Source organism: Cynocephalus volans, chromosome 8 (assembly GCF_027409185.1).
Source record: "Cynocephalus volans isolate mCynVol1 chromosome 8, mCynVol1.pri, whole genome shotgun sequence".
Taxonomy (NCBI): domain Eukaryota; kingdom Metazoa; phylum Chordata; class Mammalia; order Dermoptera; family Cynocephalidae; genus Cynocephalus; species Cynocephalus volans.
This window is the reverse complement of record NC_084467.1, coordinates 22,995,758-23,011,354: the sequence shown is the minus strand read 5'-3', so window position 1 is coordinate 23,011,354 and position 15,597 is coordinate 22,995,758. Positions and strand designations below refer to the sequence as shown.

General features: G+C 45.7%; 1 protein-coding gene across 4 annotated transcripts in view; it reads right to left on the bottom strand.

Moving 5' to 3' along the window:
* The window catches only part of PTPRU (protein tyrosine phosphatase receptor type U), a 76,371-nt gene that overhangs the window by 44,004 nt on the left and 16,770 nt on the right, over positions 1-15,597 (bottom strand). For all 4 annotated transcript variants that reach the window (XM_063106831.1, XM_063106834.1, XM_063106832.1 and 1 more), the window contains exons 3-8: positions 13,732-14,003; positions 13,130-13,211; positions 12,922-13,037; positions 12,417-12,591; positions 11,714-12,007; positions 1,616-1,924 (exon numbers count right to left, since the gene is read on the bottom strand). In XM_063106831.1, the coding sequence (XP_062962901.1) occupies positions 1,616-1,924; positions 11,714-12,007; positions 12,417-12,591; positions 12,922-13,037; positions 13,130-13,211; positions 13,732-14,003 (1,248 nt within the window). The remainder of the gene's footprint in view (positions 1-1,615; positions 1,925-11,713; positions 12,008-12,416; positions 12,592-12,921; positions 13,038-13,129; positions 13,212-13,731; positions 14,004-15,597) is intronic.

The following is a 15,597-nucleotide window of genomic DNA, read 5'->3' as shown; positions in this document are numbered from 1 at the left end:
ATAAACTAAGGGGTTTAGGGGCACCTGAGGATTTGCAGGAATCTGGGGAAAGGCTTTGGACCTATGTATTAGAGTATAGCTGTTAAGAATGACAACTGTGAAGCCAGATGGTCAGGTCTGAAACACCCAGCTCTGCTACCTATCTACTAGCTATGTGACCTCATCTGTGAAATGTGGACAGTAATAAGTAGCCTACCACATGGGGTTGTCAGAGACTACATGCATTAATATAAGAATAGTGCTTGACATATGATAAGTGCTTAGTATTAGTTTGATACAGGCAGAATACTGCACCCAACAATGACAGAATACACATTTTTTTCAAGCACACATGGAACATTTGCCGAAATTTAACCATATGCTGGGGCATAAAGCATAGATCAAATTACAGAAGACTAAATTTAGAGTATATAATCTGACCACAGTGGAATTAAAGCTAAAAATCAATAACCAAAAAAAAAAAAAAATAGAAAAGTCCTGATTGCTTAGAAATTAAGCAAAGTAATTCTAAAATAACTCAAGTCAAAGAAGAAACCACAACAGAAATTAGAAAATATTTTGAACTGAATGACAATGAAATAGGACAAATCAAAACTTGTAGGATGCATCTAAAGCAAGACATAGAGGAAAATGTATAGCCTTAAATGCCTATATTAGAAATGAAGACAGGCTCAAAATTAATTGATATAGAGCTTCCATTTCAAAAGCTAAAAGAACAGCAAATCAAATCCAAGGAAAGCATAAAAAAGGAAATAAAGAATACAAAACGAAAAAAAAGAATACAAAACGAAATAGAAAATAAACATACAATAAAGAAAATCAACTAAGCTAAAAGTTGGCTCTATGGAAAGATTAATAAAATTTAAAAACCCCTAGTAAGAGTAAACAAGAAAAAAGACAGCACAAATTACCAATGTCAGAAATAAAAAATGTGACATCACTACAAGACAGCACAAATTACCAATGTCACAAATGAAAAATGTGACATCACTACAGATCCTGCAGACATTAAATAAATATAATAAGAGAATATTATAAACAACTTTATGTTGAGAAATTTGGCAATTTAAGTGCAATGAACAAATTTCACAAAAAACACAGTACAAGGGCCGGCCCATGGCTTACTTGCAAGAGTGTGGTGCTGATAACACCAAGGCCATGGGTTTGGATCCCTACATAGGGATGGCCGGTTAGCTCACTTGGGAGAATGTGGTGCTGACAACAGCAAGTCAAGGTTTAAGATCCCCTTACCGGTCATCTTTTAAAAAAAAAAAAGAAAGAAAGAAAAACACAGTACCCCAAAACTGATATAATAATAAAATATCTGAATATTCTAATATCTATTTTTAAAAATGAAAATGCTATTAAAAATGTTGCCACAAAGAAAACTCCAGGACAAATGATTTCACTGCTGAAGTCTTCAAAACTTTTAAGGAAGAAATTATACCGGTCTAACCCAAAGTCTTCTAGAGAATAAATATTAGCTATCATTACTGTGTTGTTACACAGTTGGTTTAATCCTAAGCAAAAAATTTCCTATATACATTTTAGTCTCAGCCATCAGGTATCTGTAGGAGGCTCTCAGGGCCCTGGGAATCAGGGCTGGGACTCTTACCGTCCTCGTCCGTCTGGAAGGTGACCTCCTTTCCCTCCTTGCGCCCCTCAGGGTTAGTGAGGACGAGCCGCACGTGAACATTCCGGTAGGGCAGCAGGTTCTTGATGGTGTAGCGGCTGACACCCCGCTCCATCTTCACACACTCCCGGATGGTCTGGTTGTGGCTGCTGCCCGGGGTGTAGTAATAGCACAGGGACACGGTGTAGGTGTGGCAACGTGTCACATTGTAGCCCAGAGGTTCCCACTGCAGGGTCAGCTGGCGGGCCTGGATCTCAGCGAAAGCCAGGCCTTTAGGGGCCCTCATGGGCTCTGGAGAACCAGGAGAGCAGAGAGAAGAAGAGGACGAAGGACAGGGAGAGAGAGCACCAGTCAGCGGCCTGGAATCATTCCTCTCGTGCCCCCAAGAGTTCAAGGGACCCCTAGAACACTGAAAAGGCAGTAAAGTATGTGCTTTGGAGTCGGGCAGGCCATATTTGAATCCTGGCTCTGTTGCCTGCATCTGGCAACAGAAGCTGAGTCACTTCACCTCTCTGAGCCTTAGTTTCCTCAACTGCAAAATGGGAAGATAACAGGCCCTACCTTGAGGGTCACTGTGAGATTTAAGGTAATACAGGAAAAGCATACATGACAATGGCTAACACAATAAGTTCTCAAAAATGTTAACTATTTTTTAGTAACACAGTTCACCTCCTAATTCAAGATAATCCTAGACGATATCAGGCCAGTCTGAATCAACCCATTTCTATATTTTTCTTAATTTATTAATTCCAAACTTGTTCTGAAACAGCTTATAGTAGTACAGATGATGCAATAATATACAGAAATCAGGATGATGGGGGAAATGAGAGCCAAACAGTTCAATAAAGCCAGAGAATGTTAGGGAAACAGAAATGCATGCCATTAGGTCCTATGTGGGGAGTCTAAAGATAAAGTTCAAATTCAGTGGTGAGTTTTCTGTCTGTCAAAGTGAAAAGGGAAATACAATCTGTTATGTAATGATTCTGATAATAGTGGCAGTTAACATTTATTGGGGGCTTTGGATGTGCCAGGCTTGTTCTAAAGGCTTTAAAATGCTTTATCTCATTTAATCCTCACTATAATCCAATGAGACAGGGGCTATTATTGGCCCTGCCATACAGATGCAGAAACAGAAGCAGAGAGATTAAGTAACTAGCCCCCAGTCACACAGTATGTTGTGAAGCTGGTATCCAAACCTGGACAGGCTGGCTCCAGAATCCATGCTCTTAGCCACACCACTACTCTACCTCCCCGAGGAATTCACTGAAAAACAAAGTAAAACAAAACAAAACAAAAAAGTACAACAATGTCTCATGAAAGAGACAGTACCCCAACTGCGGGGAGGAGCATGCTTCTATTCTTTACAGTCTCTTTATGTCTCCATGAGGCCGGAAAGTTACCCCCATTTCATACATAAAGAAACCAAGGCTTCTAAATCAAAGCCAGGATCAAGACAACAGGCTCATTCCCTGCTCCTGCATCTGCATTGACCAGCTGTGTGATCTTAAGCAAATCTTTGGGCCTCAATTTCCTCATCTGTAAAATAAGGGAAGATGCCAAGATTACTTCTAGTGATCCTATTCTCTCATACACCCTGATTCTGTAAAATGCAGTTTCATTATGCTGAAGTTCTGTGAGCACCTGCAAACTGTCGCCAATTAGAGGATCTCAGGACATGCCTTAACAAACAGATGAAAAAGTTCTGCACTTAGCCTCTTAAGAATTAAGTACAACTCTAGTATCATTTTTTATATGATTAATTTGTTCGGAATGTCCCTTATAAAGAAGATACAAAGGGAAACATCAGCCCAGGCTGCTCCTAACTTAGGAGGGCACAGGTGACACAGTTTCAGATGCAGGCCCCAAGTATAGCACAATACAAGATACTGCTCCCACTCAGGAGCTTTCCTTGCTTCCCTGGCCCACAGGTGAGTGGCATGTCTCCAGTCATATATTGGGCCACCAGAGAGTTCAGCACCTGTGAGAAACAAGGGCTACCTCTTGACTGGCTCTCTTCTCTCCACAAGCAAGGCACATCCATGTCCCATCCCATATGGACATCAAAGGGCTGGCTCCCACTGCTCACTGCAACTTGACGGCCACTGGCTGCAAGCCCATTTACCACACTTATGTTTTCTCTCCCACTCCAGGCCCACAGAGATTTTCCTAATTTTTTTAACATAGTTTTGTTTTAACCCATCGTTCCTACGTGTTTGGAATGGAGGGGTCAGATTTTGTGTGTGCTCATTCAACATCTTGCTCAGAGGTCCTCACTTTATTCTCTGAACCTCTGGCTCTGGTCCCGGCTGCCGCACGTGTACTGCCCCAGGATGTCTATGGGAGCCAAAGTACCACTGCCTTATTTGCACTAGCGAGAGTGGGTCTCGATTCTCTGCAGCTCTGCTCACACCATCCCCACCCCGGAATACCAGCCCCGCATTCCTTTCCAACCTTTCAAGCTTGGCAGAAGCACAACGCTTCCTTGCCCTCCTGTAGCATTTAAGAAGGGCATCAAAAGTGCAGTGTAAATTGGTAACACAGTCTGGGTGGAGACTATGGCAAACAGGACAGTAGGTGTCCCATCCAAATGGGGCAGCTACTCCTCAGCTCTAGGTGATTGTTGCCACGCAGGATTACAGGCTCAAGATTGCCAGATCCTCCCATTTTTCAAGAGAAGCCAGAAATTCAGATTTTTATGTGAAATCTCCAGATTTTTAAATACTGGCAACCTACTCAAGTCTCTTAAAGCCACCCTACAGGGCCCAAGATAGCAACTTCTTAGTTGGAGGATGAAACTCCCAACTTCATAGTGGGCATCACATTCTCCAACAGCTGTGTTACCTCTTCTCTACCACGCTAGACTGAGGGGTCTTTGAAAAGAAGGCCCACGTCTCTTTCCTCTCCCTCCCTACCCTGATCAAATCTGGGCAGATCTGGGGGGCTCAAACAGTTTGTAGACTACAGACTGGTATGTTGATTGAAGGGTGTGAATCCATGAGTCTCTCTGTGTTCCAAAAACCATCTGGCACCCAGATACACTCTTGTCAGCTGCAAACACACACTGACAAAACAGAACTTGGAGACCTCAAAGCCCCATCCCTCTAAACTCCACAGGGCTACAGGCCAGTCAGAGATCAGAGGTCAAAATGCACCTTAAAACAAAGAGGGTAACATTTAACTTCTATTAGGCCAAAATAGTTGATTTTTAATAACGCTAATGAGGATGCAATAACCCTGAAACATTCAACTTTTTCTCCTGGAAGGAGCTCTGCACTGGGATCCAGTGCACCAAAGTTCACATTCTATTTGCAACCCTCATTAGTTCTGTTACTTCAGGCAAGTTACTTAACCCCCTTTGAACAATGATAGCAGGTTCCTGGACTAAAAAATGGAAATAATAATGCCAACATTGAAGAGCAAGTGTGAGAGTTATATGAGATAATGTGAGTCAAACTGTCCAGCCTGTAGGAACGTGTGCACTAACGTGAGACACCGGCAGTAGTATAAGTGAGTACAACCATTTTAAAGCAATATATGTCAAAGCCCCATCTTTAACTGCTCCTGAGCATTTATCCTAAAGAAATAACTCAGGGGGGCGGGGGGGGGGGGGAAGAACTGCGAGCACTAAGTTTTTCAGTGTGGTATTATTTATAATAATAGAGGTCTGGAAACAAATAGTCCAGCAAGAAGGAGGCACTCAATGGGCTTCTACAGTCAATAAACATAATTATAAACAACATAACACATGTAGCAACACCAAACAAATGGAGCAGAATACTGAATGCTTGTTACATCCCAATGACAAGGGTATAAAAATGTGTACTGTAGGCATATGGGCAGAGATATGAAGAAGACAGAAAAATTAAAACAGCTGTTGGGCTAGGATGGTAAGATTTAGAGTGATTTTTCTTAAAAAAAAAAAAACCTTTTACTGATGCTATATTATTTTTTTTACAGTAAATAATATAGGGAGAGGGGAGTTTCATGGGGATGGAGAAAATGACAACAGCTGGCCACAGCTAAACAACAACTGGCCATGGTGCCTAAGCAAGGAGGGGGCGATAATGTCAACAAAGCAGAGCATGTGATTAAGAGGGGCGGGATGAGGTGTTTGCACCGTGTCTGCCTGGCCTCAGCCCCAGCTTCCGTCCTGGCCAGCCTGTGAAAAGTGGTTAGCAGTGCCTGGCACAAAGTGGGCTTTCAGCTCATGATGGTGGCAGCTGCTTCTGCTGTTGTTAAAAACACTGGATTGGAAATCAGGAGATTCAAACTTTGGTTCTGGTTCTGCTGTGGACTCACTGTGCAGATCTGGGCAAGTGACTAAATCTCTAAATCTCACCTCACTCATCTGTAAAATGGGAATAACCAACAGCCATCCCTGTGAAACCTGGGTTCTTGACCCACTGCATGATCACAAGCAAGTCCTTCCCCTATCTGGGTTTCTGTTTCCTATCTGTACATTAAGGGGAGTGCCATAGAGGTTCTCTATGGACTCCCAAACTCTGATTTCTTTCATTCTCAGTGGCAGACCAGAACTGCCTTTGAAAAGTTAAAAACACCATAATAACGACAACTGTCATTTACCGAGTGTTTACTGTGTGTTAGGCACTATTTTTTCACTTGCATTTAATACATTTACATGCAACTGCCTGCATGCAACACAAAACACTGGAGAGCTCCAAGGTTCAGGCTTCACAACTCTTCTCTCTTCCATCTATACATATTTCCCGAAAATCTAAGAAGTAAATCAGGGTTCTCAACGTCAGCATTATTGACATTTTGGATTAGATAACTCTTTGTTGTCAGGGACTGTCTGTGCATTGTGGGATGTTCCGCAGCTTCCCTGGCCTCATCCCTTTAGACACCAGTATTACCCCATCACCACCACCCAGTTGTGACAACCAATATGTCTCCAGACACTGCCAAATGTCTCCTGGGAGATAAAATTTCCCCTAGTTGAGAACCACTAGCATAAAAGATCTCATCCAGTCTCATGGCTTTAAATACCATCTATCCCATCTCTACACTGACAACTTTCAAATTTATATCTGCAGCCCGAAACTCTTCCCTGAACTCCATTCATATATACATCTGCCTGATGAATATCTCCACCTGAATGTCTAATAGGTATCTCAAAGTCAACACTTCCAACACAGAATTCCTGATCTATGACACCCCCGTCCAACCAGCTTCTACCACACTCTACTCCTCCTCAGTAAATGACACCACCAGCCTTCCAGCTTTGAAGTAAAACACCGTGGAGCTATCCTTGACTTCTATTTCCCTCTCTCTCTCATCCCATATCCAATCTACCAGCAAATGCAGTCTGCCCTACCTTCAAAATGAACCCAGAATCTGACTACTTCTCACCACCGCCACCACTGCCACCACACTCCAGCCACCACCATCTCTCCGCCAAATCACTGTAGTAGCCTCCTCACTGGTATCCCCTCTGGGACCTTGGCCCCCCGAGAGTCTATTTTCCACAAAAGGGCCAGAGTGATCCTTTTAAGCAAAAGTAGGTGATGTTCACTCCTGCTCTCCAAACCCCACAACAGCTCCCCAGCTCACTCAGCATAAAGTGGCTCTGACACCCCATCCCAGCTCAACTTCAACCGCTTCTCCTGCCATCGCCTCCTCAGTCACTGACCCAGTCACTGCAGTGACACTGGTCTCCTGATGCTCCTCACACTTGCCAAGCACACTCCAGCCTCCAGGCCTTTGCGCTTGCTGTTCAGTCTGCCTGGAATGCTCCTTCCCCAGCACCCCCCAGCTCTCTGCATGGCTCAGTCCCTCACCTCCTTCAGGTCTATGCTCAAATGTCACCTTCTCAGTAAGACAGTCCCTTGAGCCTTTTTAAAATAACAACCCTCCAACCACCACTCTCCTCCCTATTTTATTCCTCTTCATAGCACTTAGCTGACAAACTGTATATTTCACTTGTTTACTTACATGTCATCTGTCTCCTCCTGCCAGAATGTGAGTTCCATGCAGAGTTCCAAGAGGAACTCCCCTGCTGGAGGCCTTTATCTGTCTCGGTTTCAGTCATATAAGCCTAGCAACTACAATAGCACCTGGCACATAATAGTCGTTCAATAAACATTTAATGAATCTTCAAACTAGCCCTACATGGTAAAGATAATTATTATTCCAACCTGACAAAACACGAGGACTGAAGCTAAGAGAGGTTAAGTAACCTGCTGCAGACTCTAGAAAGCAGTTCCCACTGGAACACTCTGACCCACCACCCAAGGGTCTCCCAAAGAGTGGCATTAAAATGCATTTTAGATGATTCACAGACCAGGTTTTAAAAACACTTAAGGATATCAATTGGCAAAAATAAATAAACTTTGACCTAAACCTCACACCTTATCCAAAATAAATCAGGAATTTAAATATAAAATGTAAAAGTATAATGCTTTGAAAAAAAAAAAACAGAAAAAATCTTTGAAAGCTAGGGCTAGGCAAGTAGTTCTTAAACTTGACACCAAGTGCACAATTCCTAAAAGGGAAATTTGATAAATTAGACCTCATCAAAATTAAAAATGGTTGCTTTGTAAAAGCCCATATAAAGAGAATAAAAAGACAAGCTATAAACGGAGAGAAAATATTTATAAACTATACATCCAGCAAAGGACTGGTATCTAGAATGTATAAAGGACTCTCAAAACTCAACAGTAAAAAAATGAATAATCCAGTTAGAAAATGGGCAAAGACATGAACAGACAGTTCACCAGAGAGGATATACAGAGGGCAAATAGCACATGAAAAGATGTTCGAAATCACTAGGCATTAAAGAAATGTAAATTAAGACCATGATAGGATATCACTACACACCTCTCAGAAAGTCTAAAATAAAAAATAATGACAACACCAAATGCTAGCAAGAATGCAGAAAACTGGATTACTCGCACATTGCCGTTGAGAATGTAAAACAATACAGCCACTCTTGCAGTTTTTGATAAAACTAAACATGCAATTACCATACAACTCATCAACTGCACTCTTTGGCGTTAATCTCAGAAAAATGAAAACTTACATTCACGCAAACACCTGTATATGAATGTCCATAGAAGCTTTACTTGTAATAGCCAAAAACTGGAACCACTCCAGATGTCCTTCAACAGGTGAATGATTAAACAAACTGTGGTACAGTCACACTACAGAATACTACGCAGCAATAACAAGGAATCAGCTACTGATATACACGACTTTGGTGAATCTCTAGGGAATTATGCTGAACTTTTTTTAAAAAGGCTAATCTCAGTGCCAAGATAATTCAATGAGGAAATAATAGTCTTTTCAACAAATGGTGATGGGACAACTGTATACCCACATACAAAAGAATGAAGTTGGAACAGTACCTTACACCATATATAAAAATTAAAGAGTTAAAACTATAAACTCTTGGAAAAAAACAGAGAGGTAAATGCTCATGACTTTGGATTAGGCAATGGGTTCTTAGATATGACACCAAAAGCACAAACAACAAGAAAAAATAGAGAACTTGGGCTTCATCAAAATTGAAAACCTTCATGTTTCAAGGGACACTATCAAGAAAGGGAAAAGAAAGAATGAAAAAATATCCTTGCAAATATATCTTATAAGAGTCTAATATCCAGGATATATAAAGAACTCTTACAATTCAGTAATAAAAGACAAATAACCCAACTTAAAAAGGGGTAAAGGATCTGAGCAGACATTTCTACAAAGAAAAAATTTAAATGGCCAATAAGTACATGAAAAAATGCTCAATGTCATTAGCCATCAGGGAAATGCAAATGAAAACTATAATGAGATACCAAGTCACATCCACTAGGATGATTATAATCAGAAGACAGACAATAACAAGCGTTGGCAAGGATACAGAGAAACTGGAACCGTCGTACACTGCTAGTGGAAATGTGAAATGGTACCTACTTTGGTAAACAGTTCAGCAGATCTTCAAAAGTTAAAGAGTCACCATATGATATATAAGGTACATACTCAAAAGAAATGAAAATATATATCCACATAAAACCATGTATATGAATACTCCTAGCAATACTATTCATAATAGCAAAAAAGTGTAAACACCCCAAATATCCATCAACTGATGAATGAACAAATAAAATGTGGTATATTTATTCAGTGATTATTCAGTAATAAAAAGGAATGAAGCACTGATACATGCTACAACATGGATAAACATTGAAAACATCATGCTAAATGGAAGAAGCTAGTCACAAAAGACTTGATATTGTATGATACATTTATATGAAATGTCCACAAGAGGCAAATCTATAGAGACAGAAAGTAAGAGTAGTGGATGCCTAGGGCTAGAGATGTTAGGGTGAAATGGGAGTGACTGGCTGGGTAGCTCAGTTTGTTAGGGCATGGTGCTGATAACACCAAAGTCCAGGGTTTTATCCCTGTACCAACCAGCCGCCAAAGAAAGAAAAAGAAAAGACCTGTCAACCTAGAAGTCTATATCCAATTAAATGGGAGTGGCTGCTAAAAGGTATAACGTTTCCTTTGGGGTAACAAAAATAATCCAAAATTAATTGTTGATGGTTGCATAACTGTGACTATACTAAAAACTACTGAATTTATACACTTTAATAAGTGAATTATATGAGATGTGAATTATATTGTAATAAAGCTGTTACAAAAAAAATGTTGTTATAACACCAAGGTCAAGGGTTCAGATCACCATATCAACCAGCTGCAAAAAAAAGGAAAATTCCAAAAGCTTAAGGTTAAATACTGTATGATTTCATTAATATAACATTTTTGAAATGACAAAATTTTAGAAATTAAGGACAGATTAATAATTACAAAGGGTTGAGGGGGAGTGGAGGAAAAGGAAGGTGAAAGTGGTTATAAAAAGACAACATGAAGACTCCTTCAGGTGATCGGACCATTGGATATTTTGACTGTAATGAAAACACAAACTTATATATGTGATAAATTGTATAGAACTAGGCTGGCCAGTTGGCTCAGTTGGTTAGAGTGCAGTACTCTAACACCAAGGTCAAGTTCAGTTACCTCTACCAGCCAGCCACTCACACACACAAAAATGTATAGAACTAAACACACACACACACACACACACACACACACACACAGGAGTACAAGTGAAACCGGGGAAGTCTGAATAAGATCTGTGGATTATATCAGTGTCAATATTTTGATTGTGATATACTAGCTTTGCAAAATGTTACCGCTGCAGAAAACAGGGTAAAGTGTACAGGAATCTCCCTATTTTTATTACAACTGCATGAGAATCTACACTTATCTCGGTAAAAATTCCAATTTAAAAAAACACTCAGGGGCCGACCCCGTGGCTCACTCGGGAGAGTGCGGCGCTGGGAGTACAGCGGTGCTCCCGCCCCGGGTTCGGATCCTACATAGGGATGGCCGGTGCGCTCACTGGCTGAGCGCGGTGCGGACGACACCAAGCCAAGGGTTACCATCCCCTTACCGGTCACAAAAAAAAAAAAAAAAAAGCACACTCAGAAATCACAAAGAAAACTGATCTGTTCTCAATTTATCTTCTGATTAATAAAAGAAAATTCTCCTCTGGTGCAGATATACCACAGCTCCTTACAGATGCTTTAACCTTTTTAACAAGGAAAAGCAGACTTCGGGCTCAATGCCCAGACAATAGAATCCAGCTAGAATTTATAACACTGTTATCTGATGGTGTTTAGTTGTTTATTTTATCTAAATGATATAATGTAGAATTAAGAACACAAATTCTAGAGTCAGCGTCAATGGTTCCAAGCCCATCCCACCACTTACTAGCTGTGTGTTCTTGGGCCGGTCACTTAACAGCTGTGTACCTCAGTAACCTCATCTGTAAAATGGGAATAACAAGAGTACCTATATCGTGGCGGTGGTGCAAGTTTTAAATCGAGAAATGTGTGTGTGTGTGTATATACACACTGTGTTTAAGTGTCGACCATAACAGGGGTTGAGGAAAAATCACGATACTTTAGAAAGTTTCAGAAGCAGAGAAACAGGCCATACCCCTCCGCCCCTTCGCTGTCCTGGGTGTTCAGAGGAGGGACGAGGCCAGGAGGTAGTGGCCACACCCACCTGCGCACTTGGTGCGGCTGACGAGGGGTGGCCCGGGGCGACCCGTGCCGCCGTCTCCGGGGCGCGTGAGCAGCACGCTGATCTCGTACTCGGTGTCGGGGTCGAGGTGCCACAGCTTGTAGGTCTGCAGGTTGACGGCGTGCACCTCCGCCCAGGGGCCGCGCGCCATGCGGTACTCAATCTCCTTGCGCACGATCGGCCCGTCGCCAATGATGGAGTTGGTGTTGAGCTGGATGATAAGGTAGGTGGGACCGGCACGCAGCAGCTGTGGGGGCGCGATGGGGGTGGGGGGCTCTGCGAGGAGATGGGGGAGAGACCGATCCTGACGGGGGCCGCGGTGACACCCCCGCCCCCGACTCAGCGTTGCACCACACCCAGATCCCCAAGAGCCCTCCCTGTCCTCCCAGACCCCTCCTGCTGCTACCAAGACCTCAGTAAGTCCCCAGGTCCTAAGGGGCACCCGGCTGCAAAGGCTGACCCCTCCTTCACCTCTCACCCACACCCTCTCCCTCATTCTCCTCCACCGCCCTGCCCCGGAATCCCCCAGGTCCTCGCCTCCTGGGGCTGACCCCATGCGCGCTCGGGTCAGCACTCGGGCCTCACAGCTAGACCCTGCCTTCGGCCCTGTCCCCCGCCTGCCCCGCCCCCTAGATGAGACCTCAACCCCGTGAGACCCGGCCCCCTCCCGGCTCCACGCGCTGACCCTTGACGATGAGCTCAGCGAAATTGGAGACACCCGCGCCGCGCGGGGCCTGGGACACGCAGCGGTACAGGTCCTGTTCGTCGCGGCTCACGGAGGCCAGCGAGAAAGTGGCCAGGAAGCGCCGGTGGCTGATGTGCCGCACGCCGGCAGCGGGCAACAGAGCCCCGCTTTGCCGCTGCGGGGGAAGAAGGGTGACAGGGTCAGAGGCCCTGCGGTGGGAAGGGTCCTGATCGCTCTCTGACCCAGGCGAAGGCGGGGCTGAAGGGGGTCATTGTCCTGGCCCCATTTAACAGTCCCCACTACACAGAGGGGATATGAGGTTCCTGGAGCCGTGCTCGGCCCTGGGGTGATGGGAGACCCGAGAGGGCAGAGCGGAGCCTAGGGGACAGCCGGGACGCATGTGTATGGGCGCTGGAGTATGAAAGAAAGACTCAAACCCCGCAAGAGAGCCAGGGCCCAGAAGAGGCTACTCACTCACCCCTTTTTGGCCTAGGTCCCCTCTAACCTGCAGGAGGAAGCGCTCTGCCTCGGCCGCTCTGCCCGCTGCCATGCACTGGAACGACGCGTTCTGGCCGGCATTGACCTCCACGTCTGCCAGGCGGGAGAAGTGCGGAGCCTTTGCTGCAGGAATACAGCCGCGCTGTGAGCTGGGCCTGCGCCTCCTGTGGCCTCCCGCACCCCACAGCCCTACGCCCCAGTGCGCTGGGACTCACCGCAGGGGTAGCTAAGAAGCAGGATGTCATCTAGGCCTATGTAGCCCCTGCGGTCTGCAGAGATGAGGGCCTCAAACAGCACCTGGGGGAAGTCAAGGTGGGAGGGCCCTTGTTATACTGATATCCCTCCAGCCCTGCCTGGGGAGGTGCTCACAAGAGCCCTCTTTCAGCTCAACCCAGCCAGGTCCTCTTCAACCAGCAGAGGTCAGGCTCAGCTGGCACTGACCCTCCCTACCAAGCCAGCTAGTTGGGGGTGGGGTGTCAGCACTCAGAGCAAACAAGGTAAAGGTCAGAGGTTCCATCCAGTCCTGGACAGTTACCTTCAAGCAGAAAAACTCTTTTCCCAGCCACATAGGGTTTCCAGGTTGGCACTGTTCCAACTCATCCTTGACCCCAGCTATAGGCTATTCCTATTAACAATGACCTCTGATGCTGAATCCAGACTGGCCCCTGACTGACTCCTGACCTTGACCACAGATTACCTCCTGATGCTGAATGCAGACTAATTCTAACCTCAGCCACTCACCTACTCTGATCACAAGCCACTATCCACCTGCCACCACCCCCAGGCACAGACCAAACACAGACTGAACTCAGCCCACCTGATATTCATTGGGCCAGAAGGTGCTGACAGCCAGCTCAGCCTGGTGCCACTGACGGCCCTGGGATCCAGTCATATTCCAGACAGCACTGCCCAGGGGGCCCCCATTAACACGCACATAGACACCCAGGGTACCCGGGCTGTGCCCATCCCTGCTGTACAAGAAGTAGCTGAACTGCACACAGTGGGTGTCATTCTCACTCAGGCTCTGGAAAATGACATGGGCCCGCTGGCCTGGGGCGTTCTGGGAAGCGTTGACCATCAAGTAGGAGCCTGGAAAGAGAGGAGGAAGAGGAAGAGCTGAGGAGGCCTTAGGGGATGACCAGAATCAGGTGGGCAGTTAGGAGGGGCAGAAACGAAGGCCTCCAAGCATTTGGACCCACTGGGAGTCCGGGGTTCTGAGTTCTGGTCCAGCTCTAACTCGCTGGTAATTCCCTTCACTTCCCACTGTCTGTTTCCCAAAGGAGAGTTGGAGCACCAAAAAACACACAAACCTGTCTTTGTCAAAACCCTTTATGGCTCCTCTCCATCCACAGGTCACAGTCCAAGTCACGCCCGGCCTAGGCCACAGCTTTCCCCAATTCTGAGCCATCCTTGGAGACAGGGACTAGGTCATCTGTGTCAGGAATCAAGAGCCTGGCCCAAGACAGGCCCTCACAGGCCACCTCTTCCAAAGCCCTGCCTCCCTATTCCACTGTGGGCTTCTCTCTTGTGGGTGTCTGTCTCCTCACCAGCCTGTGAAGTCTTGAGGCTCCTCTGTGTCCCCAACACAGGCTCTGAACCCAGGATGAGCGAATATGTGGAGCAGAGTTTGAATGGAAGGATTTTAACTTCCCTTCCATCCCCAACCCTCTGAGTCCAAATTCCTGGGATACAAATTCTCTTGATTTTCAACCTGGAGAAAGGTAGCCCTCTCCTTCCCGAGAGATCCAGGCTGTGCACTGGGAGAGTAGACACGGACTAGACTCCTCGGGACCTCACTGGGGGATTATGGCTTCCCTTCTGAGGGGACAAGTCCCCAGCAGCTGCCACAAGGGCACCCGCAGCCACTCAGCGCTGCCTCCTCCCAGGCTTGGCTGCCAGCCAACACAAGCCCATTCAGCTCCCTGCTCCCGGAGAGTTCCCCAGGGACTCTGCTAGAGGGGATGTCATTCATCTCTGTAAGCCAAGAGAGCCCCGTGTGGAGCAGCTCCTGGATCAGTTGTGGCAGGGTAGTAAATAAACAAAACTCCTGGTCCCTATCCCCTCCCAGGAAAGGGCACATCCCAGCCCCCAACACGCTCTCCCTTGGCCCACTCCCGCTTCCTCTCTCCTCTCCCTGTGACAGCTGTGTGTCTCTTTCTCCCCCTTCCAATCTGACACTTTGTTCTCGCCTCTCCCTCCTGCTTCCTCTGCCTCTCTCTTCTCTCACTCTGCATCCTCCCTCCCCCTCTCTTTGTCCCTGTTGCTCTTCCTTCTCTCCTGCTCTCTATCTGAGTGTGACTCTCCCTCCTTTCCTCCCCCTCCAGCACCCTCCAGCCCCTCTCCCTTCCCTAGAATGTGAGCACCAGGAGGGCACAGACTGCATCCCCAGGATCTAGCACAAGCCCACACTAAACACTAAGTTTCTCTCTCCACTTTCTCACTGGGCGTGTCTCTGCTTATGTGCGACAGAAAGAGAGGCAGAGCCCACACAGGGTGGTCAGGACTGTATCCAAATCAGCTATCTTGTCCTGAGTGCCAGCTGTTTATAAGGCCGAGGCTGGGCTCTGGTGATGTGGAGAAGCCCACCCAGGGTTCCTGCCATAGTGTGTACCTTTACAGGGCATTCTCAGACAAGTCATACAGTGCTAGCTGCTAGTACCAAGATCTAACAAGGATCTGACAG